At 38.5% G+C, this 26,968-nt stretch overlaps 1 protein-coding gene and 1 long non-coding RNA gene across 2 annotated transcripts; one reads left to right on the forward strand and one right to left on the reverse strand.

The window, feature by feature from the left end:
- The first annotated feature begins 3,394 nt into the window (after window positions 1–3,394).
- Window positions 3,395–14,379, forward strand: LOC136210767 (uncharacterized). Its single transcript, XR_010678194.1, has 3 exons — window positions 3,395–3,851; window positions 14,000–14,058; window positions 14,129–14,379. It is a non-coding gene; the product is annotated as an uncharacterized lncRNA (long non-coding RNA).
- A 4,390-nt stretch (window positions 14,380–18,769) lies between these two features.
- LOC136203340 (autophagy protein 5) lies at window positions 18,770–26,561 on the reverse strand. Its single transcript, XM_065994466.1, has 7 exons — window positions 26,081–26,561; window positions 25,917–25,983; window positions 24,689–24,778; window positions 24,143–24,230; window positions 20,857–21,000; window positions 20,233–20,364; window positions 18,770–19,236 (listed from the first exon to the last, which is right to left on the reverse strand). Exons 1-7 carry the CDS (start codon window positions 26,302–26,304, stop codon window positions 18,920–18,922), a joined length of 1,062 nt encoding a protein of 353 aa, XP_065850538.1. The 5' UTR covers window positions 26,305–26,561; the 3' UTR covers window positions 18,770–18,919.
- Between the last annotated feature and the right edge of the window lie 407 nt (window positions 26,562–26,968).

A 26,968-nucleotide genomic window follows, 5' to 3' on the forward strand; every position in this document is an offset into this window, starting at 1 on the left:
TTTTTTTCATCCACCACACCCTTTTGACATTTATGCCCTTCTCATTTTATTTTTTTCAAAAACTCAAATTTTTTTTTTCTCTCTTTCTCTCCCAAGCCTAAAAACCCGAATTTGATGAAAATGGACCCGAGTATTCCCGAAGACCATGATTTCGAACACGAAGTAATCTTACGATATAAATTTAAATTAAAAATTCATTTTTTAAATTTTGATTTTTTTTTTAAGGAATAAGCCTAAACTGATGCGCCATACTTTCCACCATCAGGTGGAACGAGCGCGGAACCCAGTTCCACCTTACGGTGGAACGGGTGCGCCACTCGTTCCACCTTACGGTGGAAAGTATGGCCGACGCCGTTGCCACCACGGACGGAACGAACAGTTCGTCCGCTCCGCCCGTGGTGGCAACGGCGTCGGAGTTCCGTTTAGGCAAAAAATAAAAAGGGTTCTGCCTCCGATTTCGGACATATTTTTTTAAAAAAAAACTTATCGGAAGATTCATTAAGCCTTTTCCCCTTCCTTCCTTTGGCGGCATGTCGTTTTAGGTCGGGTTTTATGAAAAGCTTTAAAAGCTAGAGGATTTGAGAGTTTTTTGTTATTGGTTTGAAATTGTGAGGAGGGCATAAATGTCAAAAGGGTGCGGTGGAAAGTATAACCTTTGCGGTATATAGCAATACCCATATTATTAGACATTTTAAAGGATTTTACAAGAATTAAGAAATTCATTTAATGAAACTAACAATGACTAATTTACCCTTTAATCCATTGTAATTCACATTTAACATTTAATTACATGCTTTTTCATCTTTCTCTATCTTTTTACCTTAGAAATTTATTTTTAGCTTACCATTAATTCCCTCCACAAACTCCCTCTGTTTTTTCCTTAAATTTTCATTTTCTACTTTTCAACTTTTCTTATCAATTTAATTTTAAAATTTCTCACCTTCACTTTTATATTCACTTTCCACCCTATATATACACACTACTCTTTACTTTTAACCAAAAGTAGAGTTAGCAAGCATGCACTTAAAAGATGCCTAATTCTATTTAGAATTGATCTAAGTTTGGTTTCGAAATTTTTACTCTCTTCTTTTTGTTTGTACTTTAGGTTGGTCCAAACATTTGAGTGTATGGCATACTTGTACATGTGTTTTGTTGACACATCTCAATAATTTTTATTGATTTATATTTTTTGCATTATTTTTTTTATGAACGATATCATTATGACTTTTTTTTCTCCTTACAAATTCAAGATATTCATGATGTGTCAACATTGTTTTGGTATTTCTTTCTAACATTGCTTTGTTTATTTTGCCTATAGCTTGTGTAGCAAAAGCTCTAACCACCGTATGCTTTCTAAAATTTTAATTTGCATTATTTGTTATTGTAATCAAGTTAAATATAATTTTCTAACATAATTGCATTACATATTTATTTGTTGTTTTTCCCCTTTTTTCATATTCCAAGGACAAACTTTCATAGACATGATACTTGAAATAGATCTAAAACCTGATGTGTATACTTATACTATGATTATGGATGCGACAGATTTGTTTGATAAGATAGAAACCAAAGTTTTCGACCTTTTCCACAAAGGATTAAGAGTGAATGAGTTTTGCCTGACATTATCACTATAGTTCTCTAATTCATGGTGGAAGGAATGAAGCTTTGTGTACATTTTAATGAAATGTTGGATATAAATTTAGTACCAAAAGTAGTCATTTTATCCCTGTTTGTCAGATAGTTGTTAGCTCGTTACATTAACGATTATCCAATTGACTTTTTGGTTAGCTGGTTTGGTTAGCTTGTTCGCTAAAACTTAGCTGATTGCTAGCAGATAATTGTGTAAAATGACAAAATAAGGACATAGTAAAATCTTTATTTAGGGTTAAACGATAATAATTAGGGTTAAAGATGTTCTTCAAAAGAGAATGAGCAATAAGCTAATTGAAAAAACTCCTGAAACCAACAGCTTTTTCAAAATTAGTTTTTTGGACTCAATAAGTTTTTTCAAACCACTATTCACCAAATACGACTGTTAATGGTTTGACTAGTCAAAACTAAATTTAGACGAGGCAAAGCAACTTCTTGGTTCAACTATACTTATAGTTCTCTTAAATATAGCTTATGTCATGTAAGAAGGCGTTCGGAAAGCCTAAAGCTTTTAAGGAATTTATGTACAAGTGCTTATGAAGTAACTTATTCAGCTTCGGTGAACGGCCTTCGTAAATGTGGACATCTTGGACATATTCCATGAAATGCAGATGAGCAACTTGAAGCTTGATATAAGCATATATGGTAGCATGTGCAAGTGCAACAGAGTAGCCTTAATAATGGAGAATAATGAAATTCTGAAGTGGAAATGTATGCTTACCATATTTTTTTTCTTGTAATTGGTGCTTCAATATTTATTAATGAGCAGCCACACATTAATTACAGAGTCAAAACTCTTTATAGGATGTTAGTGCTATATGGAGTAAGAGTTTTTTCGTTGAATGTTAATTTTGTTATAAAACAAGGAAGATAATATGCAATATCATGAAGAGAGTAAGTGTATTCTTGTATTTCACTTGTCTTTTTGTTTGTACTCTATTACATGAAAGAAACCTATATTTATAGGCTTATAAATATATAGGTTACATAAGAACATAAATTATACAGTTACAAACATTAAGGGATACAGAGTTACAACCTTAATGAATGAAGAGTTACAATAGTTATACTTATGGACATACATCAATTTATTCATAACAAATTTTTATTTATTTTGAGAATGTGATTTCTTTAAAGAGGATTTAATTCAAGAAAGAGAGATGAATACAACCTTTAATCTTCAATTGAGAAACTGAAAATTATCCCTTCTATATTTATTATCAATGCAATACCACATTCAATTCAATCGTCTTTTGTCTTTTATAAGTGGTAAATTACAATTATGGAATAAGGGGCAAAACTGCCCTTAATATTTATAGTCACCCCATAACATCTAAAATGGTATAACTCTACCCATGAAGTCTAAAATGATACCATTTTGTTTATATTGTTGACAGTCGAGCAATTTTACCTTTAATGTTGAAAAGTTGGATAAATTTGAGAAATAATTCATCAAATAAATCTTTTCGATGATGAATCTTGTCATTTACACTTCACATTTGAGTCATTTTATCACTAATTAGTACTCCATCCGGTTCAACATAATTGTCACATTTGACTAAATCACACATATTAAAGAAATGATTAATTTGTATTAAATTTATAATGCATAGATTAAAATACATTTTATCTCCCTTAATTAATAATCCTCATTTTCCATAATATTCATTAAACTACACCACTCTTCATTCATTAACAGAGATAAAATATGTTTTCCATTAAATCAAAATTTGCGAACACCAACTACAGAAGGAGAGCTTTGACGATGGTGGCGCGAGAACGGAACCTGGAGAGAGCTTGCCCCTTAGCCCACAACCCTCCTGAGATGATGGCAGTAAATGAGCCCCCTCCTAGCGGTGCTGGTGACGGCATGGATTTAGACTTAAACTGCAAATCAATTTTCCCTGTTGGGGATTCCCTGCCGGTAAGTCCTGTTAAACCAAAGTGGACATCCTATAAGGCTTCGCTCGAGAACAACTCGGGGTCTTCATCAAGAATTCCACTAGCAACTGAATGGCCTCTGGAAGAAGAAGATGTGATGGTGGATACCTCAGGGACTATCCCCAAAGTCTCCTTCTCTGCTAGGGCTCACGACCTAATGGCGGATAATATGAAAACAACGGCCATCCTAAGGCTCATGGGAAGAAACATTGGGTACCATAGTCTCCTCACTCAAATTCTCAGACTCTAGAAACCCTCAGGTACATTCCATCTTATCGATTTGGGAAATAATTACTTTATGGTCAGATTTGCCCTCTTGGAGGATTACATAAATGCATTAACACAAGGCCCATGGATGATCTTTAGAGCTTACCTCACGGTTCAACCATGGTATCCCTCTTTCACACCGAAATCAAGCACCATTGAATCCATCGTGGCCTGGATATGCCTACCAAATCTTCCTTACCATCTGTACCACCGGGGTGTCTTGAAGAAAATCGCCGGTGCAATTGAAACTGTTTACAAAGTCGACCACAATACTTCCTCCTTCGAGCACGGGAAATATGCCAGATTTGCTGTTGGCCTTGATCTCACTCATCCTTTACTCACTCATATTGAAATTGAAGGAAGCAGACAACGGATTGAATATTAGGGACTTCCGACGATTTGCTTTCATTGTGGAAACTATGGCCACCTCCAAGTTGTTTGCCCTAGACACCGTGTCGTCCTGGCGGGAACCGCTCCTATTGTGAATGGTGAGCAACAAAACTCGGCGACCTCACCGCCCGTCTCTCCTGCCTTGGCTGTTGATCAGTCCGCATCGATATCAGGGGTAGTGACAGGATATGGGCCATGGATGATCATTGATAGACGGAACAGAAAACCAACTAAAGAGGGTCAGGGTAAGGTGCCTAGGAATGATAATCAAAGGAGCAAGGCTCGAGGCCAATAGGGCTCACGCTTCACATCCCTAGCATCGGAGGAGGGTATCCATGGAAAGGAGGATGACAGCATTAATGAGCCGAATGTAAGGACACATATGGAGGAGAATGATGGGGACATTCGGGTGAAAGACAATAAAAAGAGGAAAAAGAACATTCTAAAAGGTAAAGGCCTGACACCGCATCTTGACCCGCCCGTAATTGAAACGTCGGGCTCAAAAATGTCCCTAGATAAGCCAAAAAAATGGGCCCTAAGGGCACCTTTGGGCTCTATTTCCCTCAATGCTAGACAACTGGACCCAAATAAGCACTCCGTAACAATTACAGTTGAAGACTAGATACAAGTGGGCTGCCCTTCAGTTTCTACGCTTGGGGAAAATGGGCCTCCACGGCTAAGCAAGGAAAATACCCCCTCTCAACCACGCGGACCAGATAAAGCGAAAGTGAGGGGCATCCCTCTTGCCCAAATCTCTAGAAATCCCTCAAAGTCAAGAAACCAAAGAACAGTTCTCTTTCACCCCACTCTAACGAGGTCAAGAAAGCTATTCTGGAATCATTAGAGGATGGGGTCAGACAGATACAATTGGAACCTTTGGTCCCCGAACGGTCCCCTGCTGAATGAGTCCTCGGGGACCCTCTCTTTGTCGTCTTTCCTCCTCCCCAATGGATGTAAGGATTTTTGCCTGGAACACCCAAGGAACGGTTAGCGGTCGTTTTCTGCGTACGGTTCGCCTCTTTCTGCAGAAACACTCTCCTGATATTCTTATCCTGGTTGAAACCAGAGCCCATGGGACCGTGGCTAACCAAATTATCAAAAAAATTGGTTTTGATTATTCTCACAAGGTTGAAGCTAGAGGGTATGCTGGTGGGATTTGGGTTCTCTGGAATAGCCCCCTAAACATTTCCATCCTAGCGAGTAGTTGGCAATTCATCCACATGGCTGTCACCCCTCAAGGGGAATCACACTTCTTTTTAACAACCATTTATGGAAGCCCTAACCATGTTCGACGTAGGAAACTGTGGGAGGGCTTACTCAGCCTCACTGATATTATCAATGGCCCGTGGATCCTTACAGGAGACTTTAACGCTATGCTTTTAGCCGATGAGAAGAGGGGGGATCCAGCCATAGGGGTGGAAGCTATCCTGTTTTCATGGATTTCTTTTAATAGATCTGCCCTTCACGACCTTGGTTTCATTGGTCCCAGATACACCTGGAAGAGGGGGCTTCTTTTTAAATGTCTGGATAGAGCTCTGGGGAACGATGACTGGGTTACAAAATTCACTGCAACCACGGTCCACCACCTCCCTCATATTAAATCGGATCATAGACCGCTCTTGATCAGCATTAATATGCGGATCCCTGATCAACAGGGCGAAAGACCCTTCCGTTTCATTCGAGCCTGGATGAACCACCCAGCTTACCAACAGTGTATCGACCAGAATTAGAACCATGATGCCTCCCTAGAGGAAAACATGAAACACCTCTCTCAGGCCCTAAATTTATGGAACCGGAACGTTTTTGGATACATCCAAAAGAGAAAGAGACAACTGCTAACTCAGATTGATTCTACCCAATGTGCTTTGGAGAGGGGCTCGAATCCAACCTTGATTGAGACTGAACAAAGGCTTCTCCATGAGCTCGAAAACACTCTTAAACAGGAAGAGGACCTTTGGCACCAAAAATCACGATGCCAATGGATTCAGGAGGGGGATACAAACATAACTTTCTTCCATAATTCTACATTTGATAGACGAAGACGCAACTCTATCACTGGCCTCAAATTAGACGGGTCTTCATGGTGTACTGCTATCCATGCGCTTAAAGAGGCTACTGTTACCTTCTATAAAATTCTATTTATGGATGATAGACGACTCATTCCTCGTTACCATTGTCGAGGGGCCTTTTCGTCAGTGGATGATGTTGCTCTAAAGGCAATGGGCGATGGACCATCTGATTCTGAAATCCGTAGAGCTCTCTTTGAGATGCAACCTTGGAAAGCACCGGGCCCGGACGGATTCCAAACGGGTTTCTATCAGAAGCACTGGGTTACTCTAGGGCCGACAGTCTGTAAACTAGTGAAGCATGCCTTTGCTAAGGGTCAGTTCAACTCTGATATTACCGAGACTCTTATTGTGTTGATTCCTAAAAAGAACCCCCCTGAGACCTTCAGTGACCTTTGTCCCATCGGCTTGTGCAACGTTTCTTATAAAATCATCACCAAACTAATCGCCAACCGGCTCAAGCCTTGGATGGCGTCCTGGGTGTTGCCTCATCAAACGAGCTTTGTGGCTGGGAGGAATATCACTTAAAACATCATCATTGCCCAGGAGGCAATCCACTCCATGAGACGGAAATGTGGTACATCTGGGTGGATGGCAATCAAGGTGGACCTTGAGAAAGCATATGATCGTCTGTGTTGGGATTTCATCGAAGACACTCTTTAGGAGATTAAGCTACCGTCTGGGCTTATCAAGCTAATCATGGCCTGCATTTCCACCAGCTCCCTAAGGATTCTTTGGAATGGTAGCACCTCTGCTCCTATCTTTCCTTCTCGTGGAATACGCCAAGGGGATCCCTTATCCCCCTTCTTATTCATTTTATATATGGATCGCTTGGCTCATAGCGTGACCAGGATGTGTGAGAGCGGAGTCTAGCAGCCCCTGAAATTCAGTATCAACAGCCCGTGCCTTAGCCACCTTTTCTTTGCTGATGACCTCCTCCTTTTTGCGAAGGGCCAACCGGATGCAAGCACAGGTCATTCAGAAGGTCCTTAATGATTATTGTGTCATCTCAGGCCACAAGGTTACCAAACAAAATCCAATATTTTCTTCTCTGATAACCTGGCGCCTGCTTCTCGCAAGGAGATTGTGGATATTCTCGGTTTCATGCCTACCTCTGATCTTGGGAAGTACTTAGGGGTGCCCCTCCTCCACTCCAGAATTCACCGTGGTACCTACCGATATATCCTCGATAACACACAATTAACATAATCCATCAAAACTAATTGTTCCAAAAAATAAAAATCAATTGTTCCAAAAATAAAAACCAATTGTTCCAAAAATAAACACCAATTGTTCCAAAAATAAACACTTACAATTTTGTCAATTGTCAACACTTTCTCAGACACTATATCATACATATACTTCATTACATAATACCCACAGCTTTTTGTATCTTTCTGAGTTGGAATATTCTGCAAAATAAAATACAAACAACTTAAAAACAATAAAAAACAAAATTACACAAATATACATACAAATTAAACACGTACCATAGGGATAATCCACTTTACCAAAAACTTCTCATGATAAAAAGAAACAATAGATCTGCAAAACAATATCATATATATGTCAAGCTATTGCATTCAATAAATCAAATACATTATAAAACAGCATTTGATTATTAACATACTCATCAACAACATTTCTCCATTCATCATTTTCCACGCCCAAACGACGGTAGAATTACCTTGGCAAAGGCGGTCCTCTCCACCATCCCGTACTATTCAATGCAAGCCACCCCTCGCCTGCCACCATCTGTGACAAGATTGATGAACGAATCCGTGGTTTCATTTGGGGCTCCACAGGAGAGAAGCGAAAAATTAGCCTGGTCAAGTGGAGCGATGTCTGCTCTCCGGTGAAATGTGGGGGCTGGGTCTTAGGACATCCAGGTCCATGAACAAGGCCTTCTTATCTAAGCTTGGGTACAACCTTTTCGCTAAGCCTGAGAGCTTATGGGTCCGCATCCTTATGGCAAAGTATCATGTTTCCCATCCCCATCTTGGCCTTCTCTCGAGCAATGGAACCGCCTCCCCTCTTTGGAAAGCAATTGTCCGTTTACAACTTGAGGTGGCCGTGGGCCTTAAATGGGCTATTGGAAATGGCTCTGAAGTCCTATTTTGGCAGGATAACTGGAGCGGTGACTTGGGACCTTTGATAAATCTGGCGACGGGCCCGATCACTGATCCTCTTGATAAGTATCGAGTGATTGATATGGTGAACGACATGGGAGTTTGGAATTGGCATCTCTTTCAACACTTGCTTCCGGACTATTGTTTAAACGTTCTGGCGGCCTCGCTTCCGAGGGGTGTTACTGATCAAGTGGGCAAGTGTTTTTGGATGGGAACCAGCAATGGAATCTTTTCTGTGAAGTCAGTTTATGACATTATTGAGGAAACTTGGTGAAGCACCAGGGATAGGCTCTGGAACATTATCTGGAAGTGGCCAGGACCTCATAGAATTCGTAGCTTCCTTTGGCTCACCGTAAAGGGCAAACTGCTCACCAACTCTGAAAGGAAACGCAGACATCTTCTAGAGGAGGATTGTTGCCAAATTTGTAAGATTCACCCGGAGTCAATCCTCCATGTCCTCCGCGACTGCCCCTTTTCCAGGTCGGTCTGGCTTGCCCTCCTTTTACGGTCAGAAGCATTATGGAGAGCAATGAGCACCAAAATGCCACTATCAGTAAACCGAGGCGTGAACAACGCCTTATTGTTTGGTTTCCACCCCCACCCCCCCCCCCCCCCCACCCCCGCCATTGGCATAAGCTTAACACTGATGGTGTAGTTAAGGGAAATCTCTTCCGCGCTTCTGCTGGCGGCATCATCAGGGACAACAATGGCAGATGGGTCCGGGGGTTTGCAAAGAAACTGGGATTCTGCTCAGTCCTGAAGGTGGAGCTTTGGGGTCTCTATGAGGGGCTTAAGTTGGCTTGGATGTTAGGCATTCGACAAGTAATTGCCAAGGTGGACAGCCGTCTTTGCGTGGAACTGATTACCCAACCGAAGGATAACGTGAATGAATACACCTCCCTGATACACGCCATTGGAGAGCTGATTAACCGAAGCTGGGTCGTGTCAATCTGCCATGTTTACCGGGAAGGCAATAGATGTGCAGACTGGCTGGCAACTTATGCTGATAGCCTTTCTTTAAATCTTTATACTTTTTACAATTGCTCAGGTGGGCTTTTAGAGCTCCTAGAGCAAGATATTATTGGGGTTTCCTTCCCCAGAGTTTGTACCGTGTAGCAGTTGATGCTGCCTTTCTTTTATAAAAAAACAGAGATAAAATATGAGAAATTTACATAGAAAACCTAATGTGACAAATAATATGAAACAAGAAAAATTTCTCGCTCTAAAAAATAATATGACATGGAAGGAGTAATGCATCACAAACATATGATTAATGTGAAAAAATTTAAAAATATACTGTATTTTGTATGAGTTGAATAAAAGAAATGCAAAATGAGGAATAAACTATATGTGTTTTATAATGATGTCTAAAATTGACAACTTGTCAACGTTAGGGGTAAATTGCTCTTGATTACTAATGTTATGAGTAAAATTGTACATTTTTAGACGTTAGAAGTAAAATTACATTTTTTCACCTTGTCCCTATAATTATTTTGCAATAAAATAGGTAAAAAAAAATTCTAACAGATAATTGAATTTTTAATAAAATGGGGAATTTTATAATTTGACACATAAGCAAAAGTCGATACCTCACGGGAGAATTTATGGAAAATTTTAGGTTTTATATGCAATCACCCACTTTTATGTTTTAGTTAGTGAATTACTATACCCAGCCCCAATTTCACACTTCCGGCCCCGAAAAAAGACGTTACCGCCCTTTAGCCAAAAATTGAAAATTCACAACCCTCTCAAACTCTCCCTTCACACATTTGGTTCCGAAATCAAAGACAATACGTTTCATGACGAGCAATCTGTTATCACCGGAAAGAGACGAGAATGACGCTGTCCCTGAAGTCGAGGTATTTTTCCGATTGAACTTCCAATGATTTCTGTAAATTTTTTTCAAAAAAATCGCAAATTCGGACTGCGGGCGTGTGAACATCACGCCTCACCATGTGGTGGGGCGTATGGCTATTACGCCTCACCACATGGTGGGGCGTGATGTTCATACGCCCCACCATAAGGTGGGACGTGATGTTCATACGCCCCACCATTTGGTGGGGCGTGATTTTCACACGCCCGAGCTTATTTTTGGCGAATTTTCGGGTTTTGACACTGAAACATTGTAGAAATGTCGAGTATTGGATTCTAATGTTCGTTATTTATCATTTGCAGGAGGTTCCGTTAGAAGATTTTGGCGGGAACGACATTGATTATAGTGTGCAGTTTTTTCCCGAACAAACGTTTCAAACATATCATGAAGCTGTTAACTGGGAAAAATAGACAGCAATTGAGATCGGCTTCGAGTTAACCACAACGTCGCACAAGAGAGGGGGCAAGTCAAGATGGATATTGGTTAAATGTGCCCGTGGTATTAAGAATACTCGAAGGAAAAAGGATATGGATATGGAGGAAGTAGTACGGAGGAATACAAAAACAAAGTACTATGGTTGTAAATTCCAGATAAAGGTTCTGGAAATCGCTGAATTAGGTGGTTTGGTGGTGAATGGGATTGCTGGAGATAGAGGACAGTACAGTCATCAGTTGGCTGTATATCATCAGGGCTACAGACAGATGAGCGGACTAAGCCTCGATTCCAAAAAAAATTGTTCGTCAAATGAGTGCAGCTCAAGCTAAGCCTTGTGCTATTTTTGCTGCAATTAAAGAAAAACATCCGGAGGATTGCCCGACACAAAGACATGTTTATAACTACAGGGAAAAAAAATCAGGACTGAGAGCTTTGAGGGTCGGGATGTAATCGGTCAGTTTTATCGGCTTGCTATAGATAAGGAATACATACATTGGACGCAAGCGGCGCCGAGCAGCAATGTTGTGACTCGCCTATTTATGGAACATCCTACATTGATCACACTGTTCTGATCTTATTACTTGTTTGTTGGTATGGATTCAACATATAAAACAAACAAGTATAAAATGCCATTCTTTGAGATCATTGGAATGATACCTTCAAACAAAAACTTCTTGATTGCCTATGCAATCATGAAGGATGAAACTGAAGGAAGTTATATGTGGGTGTTACAAAAATTGAAGCTTGTGCTCCAACCTGATATGCATCCGACAGCCATTGCTACAGAACGGGAGTTGGGACTGATGAGACCGGTTCGTGAGGTATTTCCTCATAGTCATCATTTGTTGTGCACATTGCATATTAATAAAGATGTGGAGGATAGAGTAGGCAAGTTGTGTGGATTGAAGGTTTTTGGTGAAATTTTTAAAAATTCCAAATGGAAAAGTATAATTGTAGCCCCGACAGTAGCCGAATATGAGGAGGCAGTGATAAGCATGAAAAATACTTCTGCCAAATGGCCTCGTGTGATAGAGTACGTGGAGACCACATGGCTAGTGTATAAAGAGAAGTTCTGTCGAGCATGGACGAACAAGTTGTTGCACTTAGGAAACACCACAACCTGTCGAGTGGAGAGTTCACACGCACAATTGAAACAGCGGTTGAATTCATCTACTGGTGCACTCGATACAGTGTGGGCGAAGGTGCACAAGGACATTAAAGCTCTGATCGATGCGATCAAGTAAGACAATTATTTTTTTTATTTAATATAATCTTTTAAATTGTAATATATTAGTTATAGAATCCTTTACTGTATATAACCAGATATTCACTTGAGGACTCGAGAAGAAGATCTCCGGTGGCTCACAATAAAGATCCTTTCAAGTACCTCGACTTACATGTTTCACATTACTGTTTGCGTGTACTGAATGATGAGATAGGGCGTATACACGGATTGAGTATGGATGTGGTAAGTGAATGCGGATGCGTGTTGCCCATGACTCATGGCATTCCTTGTGCATGTGAGCCTAAAAAGTATATTGACACGGACACATCGGTCCGTGTGGACCGCATCCATCCTTTTTGGAGATCTCTTGCGTTTGAAGGTTTGAGTGACATACCAGTTACTGCTCCCGTATATGCTGACGGGTCTGAGGATCACCGGTTTTTTCACTCTCTTGTGGAAAAGGTTGAAAAATTAGATCCTTCAATGGTGTGTAGCATATCGATGTACATTCATGATCAGATAAACCCGGATCAAAGTAGCTACAAAGAACCTGAGGTCAAAGACACTGTTAGGGGTAGACCAAAGGGGAATTCATCAATGAATCGGAATCCGAGTGCATGGGAGTACAGTCAAGGACCACGAGGTCGTGCACGGTCCTCTCCTTCGAGGAGTAGTCATAGTCGAGGTCGATCCTCATCCTCATCTGTGCATAACAACGAGATGCCGGGTATATTTTATTTTAGCAATATATATGTTGATGTTAAAGTAAATATATTATCGCTCACGGATTTCATATATTAATATTTTCAGCCGGATTTGATGCGGATATCGCCGGTTACCACCATTTACATAGGGTTCAAGGGCTCATCGTACCATTTATTACTAGATACCATGATGTTGTAGCAGATGGTAACTGTGAATTTCGTGTTTTAGCCGATGCCATCACAAATAATCAGGAGGAGTGGACTCTGATTAGAGTGCTTATAGAGAATGAGATGCGAGCACACCGTGATCTGTATGCGCCAGTGTTCTAGAACGAATTCGATGTTGCCCTCACGCGTATTAGATGGGAGGAGCGGGGTGTGGTGAGTCCCACTGGATGGTGAGTCCGGATGACTTATATACTGCTGCATCTGTATTGAATGCAGTAATATTCCTTTTTACTACATCACAGTTAGGATGTTGCACTATACTGTCGATGCATTCGGACGATGGAAGACCACCAGAGTGAGAGATTGTGATTTGTCATTTGGGGAGTTATCATCACTACATACGTCTTTATTTAAGACCTGGATTTCCAGTGCCTCCCATTGCCACCCAATGGCATACATTTCGTGAACCGAGTGTTCGTCACTTGGACAATATATACGCTGAAAGGAGAGCGGCTTGGACTAGATTATATTAGTTTATGTGTTGTAATTAATAATATTTATTCATGAACTTATATTATTGTTAATGATTTTAGTTAAAATTGCATGGTATTTATAGGTTTTAAGTACAATTGTGTAGTTTGAGCTGGTTACGAGTTTAACAGACTATTTTTTTTGCCTTTCCGTCACGCGGGCGTGTGGCCATCACGCCTCACCGTGCGGTCGGACGTGTGGCTATCACGTCTCACCACGTGATCGGGCGTGATAGCCACACGCCCTACCGTGTGGTCGGGCGTGTGTCTATCATGCCCGACCACATGGTAGGGCGTGTGGCTATCACGCCCGACCACGCGGTGAGACGTGATAGCCACACGCCCGCGTGATGGAAAGACAAAAAAATAGCTTTTCACCCCCCAAAACCCATGAAAGGGCTTTTTCGTCCTTTCATGGGGTTGGGGGTCGGAATTTGGGGCTGAATATAACAACACCCTTTAGTTATTCATTATACTCACTTTTTAGAGTCCTTCATTCTTTTCGTGGATTACTTTACCCAGCCACAATTTCCCACACTTGGTCTCGAAAAAAGACTGAAATACCCTTTTATCAAATTTCAAAATTCTCAAACAACCTAAACTTTCTTTAATCTAATCCAGACTAATTATTAACGAAAAACATGGATCGGGGGAGGAGCGGCAAAGGAAATGGACTTATGGTACGTAATTTCGTTTGATTTGGATGATTTTATACATTTTTTTAATCGTTTTTCTTTGTTTTGAATTCAGGTTTCGCGGCACCGGAACACACGGCTATCACGTCGTCATCTGTGGTGCGGCGTATGAACATCACCATGCACCACAAGTTAGGGCGTCATAGACGTGCGGCTCACCACAAGCGACGGCGTGATGTTCATACGCCGTCACCTGTGGTGAGGCGTGATAGCATCACGCCCTCACCTGTATGAGTGCGTGATGCCCATACACCCGTGTGGTGAATTTCGAATTATTATTTTTTTTAGTTAATTTAATTTAGTTAAATTTGTGGTATTTTTATTTTATTAATTTTAGTATAATTTTTATTTTGTTTAATTTAGTTTCACTAAATTTTTATTTTGTTAATTTTAGTTAAATTTTTATTTTGTTTAATTTAGTTCAGTTAAATTTTTATGTTGTAAATTTTATTTTGTTTAATTTAGTTTAACTAAATTTTTATTTTGTTAATTTTAGTTAAATTTTTATTTTTTTTAATTTAGTTTAGTTAAATTTTTATTTTGTTAATTTTAGTTAAATTTAGTTAAATAATGTGGTCAATACATGTAGATAGAGAGAGAGTGTGTAGCCGAGAAATCTATCCCGTCAGTAGCGAGGCAGCTAGATATGGATGCCGAGGATACACCACGTCATACGAGAAGGCATGGTGTAGATATATCAGGCCGTAGACAGAGAGCGGCTGAGACGCATCAGTTGCGGATGGCTCAGATAGATCAGCTTGTGTTGGATCAACCCGAGTTGGGTGGAGAGAAGGTGGATGATTCTGGAGACCGAGATCGTGGTCTTGACGTTGTCGATGAGTATTTTCAGGAGTTAGCCGAGACACAGCGAAGATAGGGATCTGATGGTGATGATGATGTGCAGCCGACCCAATGCTCGAACAAACAGCGCATGGGTGGTCGATTTGCTAGTACATGTATTATTTATAGTTTAATATTATTTAAATTTTAGTATTAATTATAGTTTAGTATTATTTATAATTTAGTATTATTTATAGTATAATATTATTTAAAATTGAGTATTATTTTTTAGTTTGGTTTAGTATTATTTAAAATTTAGTATTATTTATAGTTTAGTATTATTTATAATTTAGTATTATGTTTAGTTTAGTTTAGTATTATTTAAAATTTAGTATTATTTATAGTTTAGTATTATTTAAAATTGAGTATTATTTTTAGTTTAGTTTAATATTATTTATAATTTAGTATTATTTAAATTTGAGTATTATTTTTAGTTTAGTTTAGTATTATTTATAGTTTAGTATTATTTAAAATTGAGTATTATTTTTAGTTTAGTTTAGTATTATTTAAAATTAAGTATTATTTTTAGTTTAGTATTATTTTTAGTTTAGTTTAGTATTATTTAAAATTGAGTATTATTTTTAGTTTAGTATTATTTATAGTTTAGTATTATTTAAAATTGAGTATTATTTTTAGTTTAGTTTAGTATTATTTAAATTTTAATATTATTTATAGTTTAATATTATTTATAATTTAGTATTATTCATAGTATAATATTGTTTTAAATTTAATGTTATTTATTTTAGGGACCAGAAAACGGTCCAAAGCTACTGAGGACCGTGGCTGGATTGTTTCGGGGCCGGTGGAGGGTGGCCCTAGTGATGGTTCCGTGATTCCTAGTTTTGTAGGACATGTTGCCTCATAGATGTTGGGAGAGCAACATCAATCTTATCTTACGTGCTACAACAGATCATTAGCATGTGGCACATTGGAGCGATGGTATCAGGGTACGACACCCAAGGTAAGAATAATTTGCTCAATAAATTATTTTACTTATTATTTTTAACCCAAACCCTCAAAAACATTCAGTAAATGCATATGTGTCATGTTTACAGCTGAGGGCTATGGTAGAGGGGACTCTGTTGTCTCACCTCTCATCCACCATGTTCAAGAACTTGGATACGCCTCTGATATCTGCGTTCGTGGAGCGGTGGCAGCCTGATACGAACTCCTTTCACATGTTGTTCGGGGAGATGACTATTCTTCTGCACGATGTATGGCAAATTCTACGTATTCCGGTGCATGGTCAGATGAGCTCCGATACATGCACTACTGAGCGGCTGCAGGCCATGTGTATGATGATGTTCAGGGTCACTCAGCAGGAGTTGTTATCACTGGCGGCGCATTACTGGAGTGGTGGAGGTGTTTATGTTGATACTGTAGAGAGACTTACCTAGCCGGGGGGTCGGGAGGACGGGATTCGAGCCACAGCGTGGATATGGCTTCTGTTAGGATCCACCTTGTTTGTCGACAATAGTGGCGATAGGATCAGGCCGTCCCATCTCCGTGAGGTTCACGCCGGTGTTAGAGGGGTAGTTGGACGTTCTTGGGGGTCTGCTACACTTGCCACCTTATATCGGCAACTGGGGATAGCGAGTAGAGGAGAGTGCTCGGGCATATGTGGATGTTTAACCCTCCTCGAGACATGGATATATGAGTACTTTCTGGTGTTCTTTCCCCATCGACTACCACTCCAGATGATGCTCCCCGGGCGTGCAGATGGGAGGTCGGGACTCCAGGCAGGAAGGCCGCCCGACTCGAGACCTTTCGTGCATAGTTGGACCAGATTACGACAGCCGAGGTAAATAATATTTTATAACTTGCAATAATTTACTTAAAAAAATGTAATTTCTTATTTTCATGTTATTATATATTTTTTTGCAAGTGACGTGGTTGCCTTATGGTCCAATTGTCGATGACGATCAGCTATGAGTGTCCTACGCCGGTTGGATACGGTGTAGAGACATTGTTGAGCCATATATGCCTGATCGAGTCCTACGTCAAGTCGGTTATGTTCAGCATATCCCGGCTGAGCATATTAGACCTAATACTACATTCCGGCCATGGAAGTCTATATCGTACAGACTCGCGCATTCATCTGTTACAGTTGATGATACTTGGCGGAGATTTCCATTGACTCGTGGCGTTGATCGGAGGAGATGCCAGCCAATTGGAGCCGATCCCACTGCTTGTGATGCCGGGTACATGGAGTGGTACAAACGATATTCACATCCTCGTCTGCTTTGTACCTCTCAGGATGCGCCGGTCCACCATTCTCGCTCCAACAGCGAATATGTAGGTTTTTTATTATTATTTTTATTTATTATTGTTTTACATATGTTTGTTTTCTAATATTTAATTTTCTGCGGTGGGTTAGCCGTTTGGCAGGCATCGCTGAGCGGGCGATCTCACGCCTACCCGATGAGGATGAAGAGGCTCCACCAATTAGGACTGGTATGGAGGAATGGCACCGGGCGAACTGATATCTGTTGTAATATAGTAGAACTTATTGTTTTTAACACATTTTAACACATTTGAAAACATATGTAATACTGCGTGTATATTAATTAATTGTAATGTTAATTATTTATATTTAAAACTAAAGGGTTAATAATCCAAAGGGTTAAGGTGCAAAAATCCCCCTAACGTTTTGGGTCAGGAGCAATTTTACCCTTAACGTCTAAAATGGTGCAATTTTGCCTCTAACGTTTGTAGCCAAGAGCAATTTTACCCCTAACGTTAGTAATTTGGGTCAATTTCAGAAATAATTCATCAAACTGTCTTCTCGGTCATGAATCTTATCATCTACACTTCACATGTGCGTCATTTTATCAGTAACAAATCATAAATATATGTTGGGATGTGAAAAAATATACCGTCTTTTGTACGAATTAGACAAAAAAATCCAAAAAATTCACCGAATTTATAAATATTAATCTCAAATTCTATTATTAAATTACAAAAAAACATGAAATCCTTTTTTTAGAATGAATTGATATGCAATTGGTGCAAAATAATGAACAAAAATATATGTTTTTTATAATAGTGTCCGAAATTGACCTAAATTACCAACGTTAGGGGTAAAATTGCTCTTGGCTACAAACATTAGGGGAAAAATTGCACCATTTTAGACGTTAGGGGTAAAATTGCTCCTGACCCAAAACATTAGGGGTATTTTTGCACATTAACCCTAATCCAAATTAGAATCCGCAATAAACCACTAAGCCGCAATAAACTATAAGGTCGGAAAACTTAATTTTTTCCTCTCCCGACACGCGGGCGTGAGGACATCATACCTCACCACTTGGTGAGGCGTGTGGCTATCACGCCTCACCTTGTGGTAAGGCATAATACACACACCTCACCACTTGGTGAGGTGTGATGTCCACACGCCCGAGTGTCGGTAGAGGAAAAAAGACATTAGTTTTCCCACCCCAACACCTGAAAGGGCATTTTCGTCCTTTCAGGTGGCTAAGGATAGGAAAACTAGGCTATATTTAACAACACCCTTCTTTTCCGGAAAAAAGAAGGGCTCGTTGAACTATAGCAGCTTTTTGAATTCATATATTTGTTTGATAAGTTCATTTTATTAGCCAAATTTGCTTTGCTTCCAATATGCTATATGAATTGTTGAAATTTACTGCAATTTCTGCACTCAGTTTATTCAACAAGTTTTTTGGAACTGAATTGGACAGCGTATTTAACCTGTAGATCTTGTAAGAAATAAATAGCTATGCTGTTTTTCATGTAAGGATGTCTCAATTTTGTGCATCCACATAAAACCTGTATATATGAATTCTGGCAATATAAACAATCTGCGTGTGTAAAGGAAGTAGGCAAAAAGACTTGTGAGGTGTTAGTTCAACAGACCAGATTTTGTAATCCAGGGTTGCAACATAACTTTCACAATTTCTGTACAATTCTATTTCTATACAGTAAATGTATTCTTGAGATCACAAATAAGAATCACGAGGCGAAAAGGAAAAAAAAAAAAAACACTTAAATGCTAACTGTCAAAAGAATTTATGTGTGGAATTTTCAGGCACGCGCATATATGAAGAAAGTGTTCAGGGTTCTTCAAGTTGTTGACTACCCAAGAAAATGGTATCTCCAGTTTTGGTTCAATTCCATGGATGCGGACAAGTTTTATTTCAGCAGAGCCACTGGAAATGCCCGCTCTCCTCCCTTCCTCTCTTTTGCTACCATTTACCTCCTCCGATGATTCCTTTTCTTCATCTTCACCTTCTACTCCAACCGACTCATTATCCCCCAAAAATTCCGGCAAAAGATTTTTCAGTGCATCGTGAAGACTAAAAAATTTACCTGCACCAAAAGAAGATCAGGTAACATAAAATCTTAAACCAACTTCAGCAGGTTATCCACGCTTCACATAATATAAAATGGGTGATCTAGCCTAAAATCACATTTTCAATAGGTTGTTATGTGTACAACGCCTTGAAATAGTAAAAATTGCAAAATAGAATTGCGTCTTTACCCTGTTCAGGATTTCAAATGTTAAAATTGGTGAGTTGCACCAATTGGTAACAATAGTGCATGGAAACAGATGATCTAAAGACTTCAATTTTACTCACCTACACAAACAAACAAGCACAATATTTCAGATCAGATCATGCCTTGCAAGATACTAACTAGCAGAAGCCAACCAATTCTGACATGTAGAACTGTTCTGGAGGAAAACCATTAAAACCCCTTAATTTTTCAAGTTTGTAATCAAGTCCTACTTGAGACTTGGAATCATCAAGTCCTCCAACTAATCAATATCCTGATTGAGTAAAAGCCAACACATATCCATCAAGATAATATAGAAGTTTGACTTGTATTCCATGACCATAATCTCCCTAGTAAGAATAACTTAATGTGAACTGTTAATTAAGAGACGAAACCATTGAAAAGCCCCTCAAGTACTTGATTAATCGATATTGAACCCCTCATTAAACTTGTATTCTATTGAACCCCTCCAGTTCTTAAGAAAATGCAAGTCACATGCTATTTATAAAAGCAGACACAACAAGATAATACTTTCAGAGTAAAGATTAGCATTACCACAACATCAGCAACAACCAAAAATAACCGAATCTTATTGTTCTCATTTTACTTGTTTCCATTACAACATTAAAAGTATTTGTTAAATTATCAGGTTGCTATCATGGAGTCATAGGCTTCTTCTATTATATTAACACCCATTTATTATTTTAAATATTGTACTCAATCTGAACAAATCGACAAACTTGGAGTGGATGGAATAAATTTGAATTAACTTTATATAGCAAAAGTCCAAATTCATAAGACATATCTTACCTTCTTCTCTATGAACTTCAACTGGATGATTTATATAGGAAATCTTGTCCCAACTATCAATTATAGGTATATCTTCCAACTCTTCAAAATCCTCACTAACAGTCCAAACATACAATCGAACTGGAATTTTACCTGATAAATATCAAACAACAAGCATTTGACAAAATCAGTAAATTATATGTTCAACAGGTGATCTTCACACATAAGTATTCATTGAAAAAAAAATTAGTTTCAAAGTGATTGTATTCACATCATCCCCTCACTAGGCTAATAATCATAAGGGTCCATCAAAGAACCAAAAATTTTGCTTGCTTTATCACCTTAAATTGAGCACACGCGCAAAAAAGTAAAATAAATAAATAAAACTAAATCTAAAGTTATCTGCTCATTTTCATAGGCTTTTCAGCAAGAGTGATGATATACAATGTGGGCATCTCTCACTTTGATTGTTGTCAGAGAATTAATCATCAGGAAGTGCTTGGTTAGGTTGAGTATGGCAATCTTGTACCCCCAATTTCATTATCTGCTTCTACTTACCACCTTAGTATGAGGATCAAGTAGGAACATGCTAGCCGTATTCAACTTGAATCAGTTTGACGGTTACCATTACTTTAATATGCTAACCTGTCTTGATTTGCCCAGCCATATCAGCCTCGCCAAAGTTTTTTCTACGTTTTTGTGAACTTGTATCCGTTTCCAGTGCAAACTCATCCTCAATTGTTCCAAGTCTAAGCTTGGATGATGCACGTACATAGGCTTCCATGTTACCTGCCACAAAACATTTTTCAAGTTAGAGCACAAAAAAAGTTAAGCTACATACTTGAAATTCAGCTCTTACAACAGACAATGAAACAAAGCAAGATAATTCAACTACTTGATAGAATTGGTCCAAACACAAATGCTGGAATTGAAAGCCAACAGATATCAATTCTATCTTCATAAGTCAGTGATGCTGTACGCACAAGGCACAAGCCTGTCCAGACAAGGTTGCATTACAGATATTGGACGCTTCAAGTAACCTGTGAAATATCATGCCAACCAGTGTAATTAGAAATGCTAGGCACCCTTGTAATATTCTTTTTCTATGAAATATCTTCTCCAAGTAGTATTCTTTTCGCATCAATCTCTCACTTTTTGCTTAAAAAAGTTGGTTGGTTGTTCTTTTTTTTTTACCCTTGTATCTAAGTCTATCTGAAACACAAGGGGCAGAGCTGTCTGCAATCTCTTTTTCTCTTAAAGAGACAGCATCTATGTTTTCCCCAATAAAAATTCTGCAATTTTTTGACTCTTCATATGCCTCCTTTTCTCTTTAAAAAGCTTAGTTTGTTTCCAGAAACTTAAGTATTTTTTTTTTAAAACCAAACTGTAGTTATGATGTTAAATTATATATTCCATTTCCAAAACCCCTTTAATTGCTGATGTCTAAAAACAAGTCAGAATATACTAAGTGCATTCTTTCCCTAGCAACTGGGATAAGCTGCTTGTTTGGACAGTGTCACGGGACCAAGTCTAAGCCAGGCCAAAACCCCGTGTGGGGCCTCGACATTCCCCAAGTCTCGGCCAGCCAACTCCTACCGAAGGGTCCCGTCAATGCATCTGTCAGTATTCTGTCCCGGAGGGTCTCCCTGTGGTTAAACCTCGCCCTAGAATGGGCACGCACTGTGGGCTCGGTGCGCCCACAGTGTCCATAGAGTTCCCCTCGATGGAGACATCCGCCTCCCTTCACGAAGGATGTATGCCCGACTCTCCTGTCCCTAGTGGACGAGGGTGGATCGCTTAAGCCAGTTCCGACTACTGACCCAGGGGTGGCGGAGATCCAACGCCAGTGTAGTCCTTGTCCCCTATAGTGTTCCTTATACCAACTCCGCCTCTTCCTTCAGTGTACGTTGATATGTCTCTTCTGCCTCTCCATGCCGAAGCCTTCTCGTAGCTTTGCCACTACTTGGGGTTGAGTTTGCCTATGGCCAAACTCCCCCCTTACAGACAGCATCTCACCAGAGGCGCCTTGCCCAGGAAATTGTGAGGCATTGATGCCTTGCCACACAGGCCACACCTCTCCAGAGCTCCTCTGGCGCTTTTTAACAACATTGTTGCCAACATAGCAAAACCCTCTTTACAATATTTTTTGAACTTAAATCTCTATTACCTTCTGTTTGCACCATAATTTACCTTCTTTCAATTGCAAATAAAGAAATTGACCAATCTGTAATAATGTACAGAAATAGAATATTGTTGAGGGAAGTCATCTAGATTCCAATTACTATTAACTTGCATTTGGGCAAACGAGTTTCAAACTATGAGATCAAAATTTGATAGCACTTGAGTTTTCATCAAGTCAACTATGAAGACAATGTTATGTAGGTTCTCAAATGTGGATAGAACTTAATCTTTGGATTCAAATTAAAATCTAAAATCCAAAACTCCAAATCCATGTGAAATAACTTCTCAACCACACTCATGAATTCAATTATTCAAATAAACCAGCTTATGGTTGAAGAATGTAAAATAAAAATCACATCATAATCCTTCAGGTAATTTTGATTCATATCCAATAGGTAATTTTGATTCATATCATATCCAATAGGTGTAAAAGTTTGAGCTTTTGTACTCATATCCAATAGTTGTTCTACAAAATGCATCCACACAAATTTATTCAAAGCTCTGTTTGAAACTAAATACACATAGATTGAAGACTATAATAACAACAGAAATCCTAGAACTTGATTGATTTTCACTTAATGACAACAGTTCTTGTACCTATGAATCTCAATAAATTCATATCTTCATTGATGAGAATGGGCTTGCAATGCCAAACTTATTCCCTTTGTTATCCTAGAAACAAGCCAAGTTTAAAATGAAAGGATGGATCCAAATGGAGGACATGAAACTACATCAGGATCGAATGGATATTTTTCAATTTTTCAACAAAATCGATGCATGAATTAATGTGTCAAATGCATGACGAAGTGGGCCAATGATCTTGAAATTATAATTGAAAGTGGGTCGTGTTCAATAGCTAGCATGGCCATTCTTATTTGTGTATTTGATTGGCTAAAGTTCAATTGATAATATCACTATGTTTATGTTCATTCTTATCTCCGGCCCCAGTCGTCCAGTCGTGGCAAGAATTGCGGAGAGCGATTTGTCTTGCTGCGGCATGTTTTTTATTTGTTCTCTCGTTATTCTTCCTGGGCAATTAAGTCAGTGTTCAGTTTAGTTTTCTTGGGTATGTAAACCCAAAACCAATTTTTGTATTAAGTTTATGACATTTTATCAATTTCTTATGAGGATTTCTTTGCGAGAGCTTTTCTTATGTTCTTTGGGGAACTTCAAATGAACAGTCGGATTTATTTCTTGATTGTTTGAGACTGAATTTGGGTCTTTACAACTTTGTTTTGCAACGGTTCTTGTCTGTCTGACCTTGGTTAATAAGCCTTCTTGGGGATTCAAATCTTGTTGTGGGTTTTCAAGGCTTTGTTCCTATTTCTAGTGGGTTCGCGTCATTCTTCAAAGGATTTCTCATATAATATACGTTCAGAAAATGTGAGAGAATAGACTGCCTAGTGAGCAAGGAGTTCTCCACTTGTTGAACTTGAATTAAATCATCTCATGACAATAATACTAAGTTCCAAAAAGGTTATTAGATATTAACATCGACATTATCATCCTCAGTTCTATAATATGATGTTTTCACTCTAATTGGAATCATAAAATGGTAGTATTTTTTAGCTTCCCACTTGATGATGTTTTAATCATGGAAAGAAATTATCTATATTGCAGTAATAGATTATATCTGTCCTTGTTCTATTGGATAGTGGATGCAGTTGTCAATTCAAACCACAAACGAAAAATATGAAACAGAAAGAACAGTAGTAATTTGTATCAAATGCAAATCACAGTAACGGCATACCATTCATCACCGAGTGCCAGAGTTCCACCTGATCAGATTGAGACATGTTCATGACATTCTTGCAGTTACCATTAACTATATAATCTGCCTGTAGGAAAAGTTAATGCCACAAAGAAATCAATTTAGCATAGGGTTATCATCCTATAAACTTCACTGGAAATGATAACAGTTAATAAGCAATAAAAGTAAATATGGAAGACAGTATATCAGAAAAAGAATGAATCAGCTAAACATCTAATAAGATCAGCATCTCCTCCAAATACAGTAAATACGACAGGGAGTGCATCAATATTTTGTGGATTTCATGCTGAGAATTCTTAATAACTTCATATGGACATGTTTAGAACTTCCATATGCACCAAAAAAAAAACTAACATCTTTCAGGGAGAGAAAACAGCCAGGATAACAAGTAAACTCCAAATACGTAAGTTAACATTACTGCATTGCAACTTGCATTTGTTGATAACAAATATACTGCTACATCAAACATTATGCCATCCATCCACTAATTTCAATTGATAAACATGCAAAGATAGATGCACAAACCTCTTTCAATGAATTGATAAAGCTCCATTTTACAGTCTCTTCACCTTCACAAGGGATCAACAAGTTACTTGGATATCCTCTGAAGTGTACCTGCAAATAAAATTTATTGACCTCTAAATTGAAAAACTTATTTAATAACAGAAAAGAAGAGCCAATCACTTCAACACTAAATATATGTAATTCTTTTGAAGACCCCATATGCATCAATTAAGGAGAGGTAGGGAGTAAAGACAAGCATGTCACTGGAGAATCAGTAGATTTACCTGACTAAATTGTTTCCAGACCCATCTTCAAATTATGCACCAAATTACTTATGGATTCCGATTTATAGTGGTTCTCAAACAGCTTTTTAACTAATCTTCTCAACAGTGAGGTAATGGAGTTCAATAAGTAAATAAGCTATCTTCACAGGAGGTACTCTTACATTTAGGTTAAGAAAAACTGGCCTAGCTATGTTAGTATCTAAAAACCATTTAAAAAAAAAATCAAGCATGCAGTCCTCTTAATGTTCTATTGCAAATATATTGAGTGATTCTCCATTTAGAAGAATGAAAGCCTAAATTCAGCAAAAGAAGCTACAGAATGAATGGAAAGGTAACGAGATAGATATGCCTAGATAATAAGAGCATGTCAATCAATAGATTATTTCTCACTTCCTTGAAGAGACACAAAGGACTTCTGAACAATATAATGAAAAATATTTTGCACATTAAGAAATGTCACCCCGACTTAATTAACATATGATCTACATTGTTTCCATACTGCATATCATGTGACCAAGTTCTCTAACTGCAAATGTCCACTGCTATTCATGGACAAAATCCAACAGATGCAAAAGCAAAAAGAAGATGGGTAGTTTGTATGATCTCCATTCTACTTCTAATAAGTTCTACTCTCTACTTCTCTACTTCTGGAGGTTCATAAATGCATAAATTAACTCTTGTATTTTAATGCCGCATGCTATCTTCAATATTTGAAATTTCCAAAGAGTTCCAACTTACAATCTTCTAATTTCCGTTCAAAACAAAAAATTACTACCATCTTAAGGTGAATGTTCAATATCCTAATTAGAATGGGAATTATCAACAATTATCTTCCATGCATGAAGCTTCAAAAATTAAATAGCATATTCTCAGATAAATGACCAACCCCAAATAGTTGCGAGAGTCAAAAACCTACAGCCTGAAATATGTTACTAACTCTAGCAGAAAACATAAAGAAAGCATACCGTCAAATTCCAAGGCCTTTCCGGTTCAGCGCAAAGAACGTCATAGAGAACTCCTGTGGGTATGTGCCTGTAACCAACAGTTAATCAACCAAATTTAATCCAAAAAGAAAAGAAAATGAAAATTCATTCTATTTTAAATGGATAAAAAGAAATGCAGGAGTTACCATTTGAGTGGCAAGCCTTTATAGTCAAACCAGACAGTGTCGACCCCTGGAGGAAGCGCAGTAGCGAAGTAAGGCTTTATAAGAGGAATAAGCAAAGGCAAGTATCCTATCCGCGGGGCCAAGATGAAAGCTGGTGGAGGCGGAGGAAGAGTGGTCACTTCGGACTCGTCTAGATGTATCTGCAACGGAATTGCACCTTGCCAGACGTACTTTTGCGCCTCCATTCCTCTACCTTTGGATTCTAATGGTGTTGCCCTTGCATATCCAAATCAAGGCGAAAAATTGACGAGGTGGCGGAAGCTGAGTAAGAATTGAGGATCAAGCCAAATCTCGTGTAACGCAGCAAAGGAGCAGCGAAATCACAGTCGCGAATAAACCCTAACTTCTCGGCGAATAGATGTCGGAGTAAACTCTTCGACGATAGCAGAGCTGATAGATGAATTCTCTACTCTCCCACAGTTTAAAATGTATTACAAGTGAGGATACTATTTTTCAAATACTGTACTATTATTATCGCATCGTGACTTATTTAGCCTTTGTTTGTAGTTTGGTGGTAACATGAGTTAAAAGGGGATAATGAAAAACGCGATTCAAGTGATAAAAACGAAAGTTAAAAATTAATTTTGTTTGGTAGTTTACAGAAGGTAAATGAGATTAAATGCTTAATTTTATTTATGAGTTTAAATATGAAAGAGAATAAAAGTTAAATTTAACGTGCAGAGACAAAAAAAAAATTAAAAATCTTTACGTTACTTCCATTAACTCTTAATTTGGAGGTTAGAGGAAGTAAACATTTAACTCCATTAACATCTATTTACTTTCAAAAAAACAACTCACAAATAAGGTTAACTTAATATTTAACCTTACATTACTCTCATTTACATTAAC

This window comes from Euphorbia lathyris, chromosome 1 (genome assembly GCF_963576675.1).
Source record: "Euphorbia lathyris chromosome 1, ddEupLath1.1, whole genome shotgun sequence".
In the NCBI taxonomy this organism is placed as follows: Eukaryota; Viridiplantae; Streptophyta; class Magnoliopsida; order Malpighiales; family Euphorbiaceae; genus Euphorbia; species Euphorbia lathyris.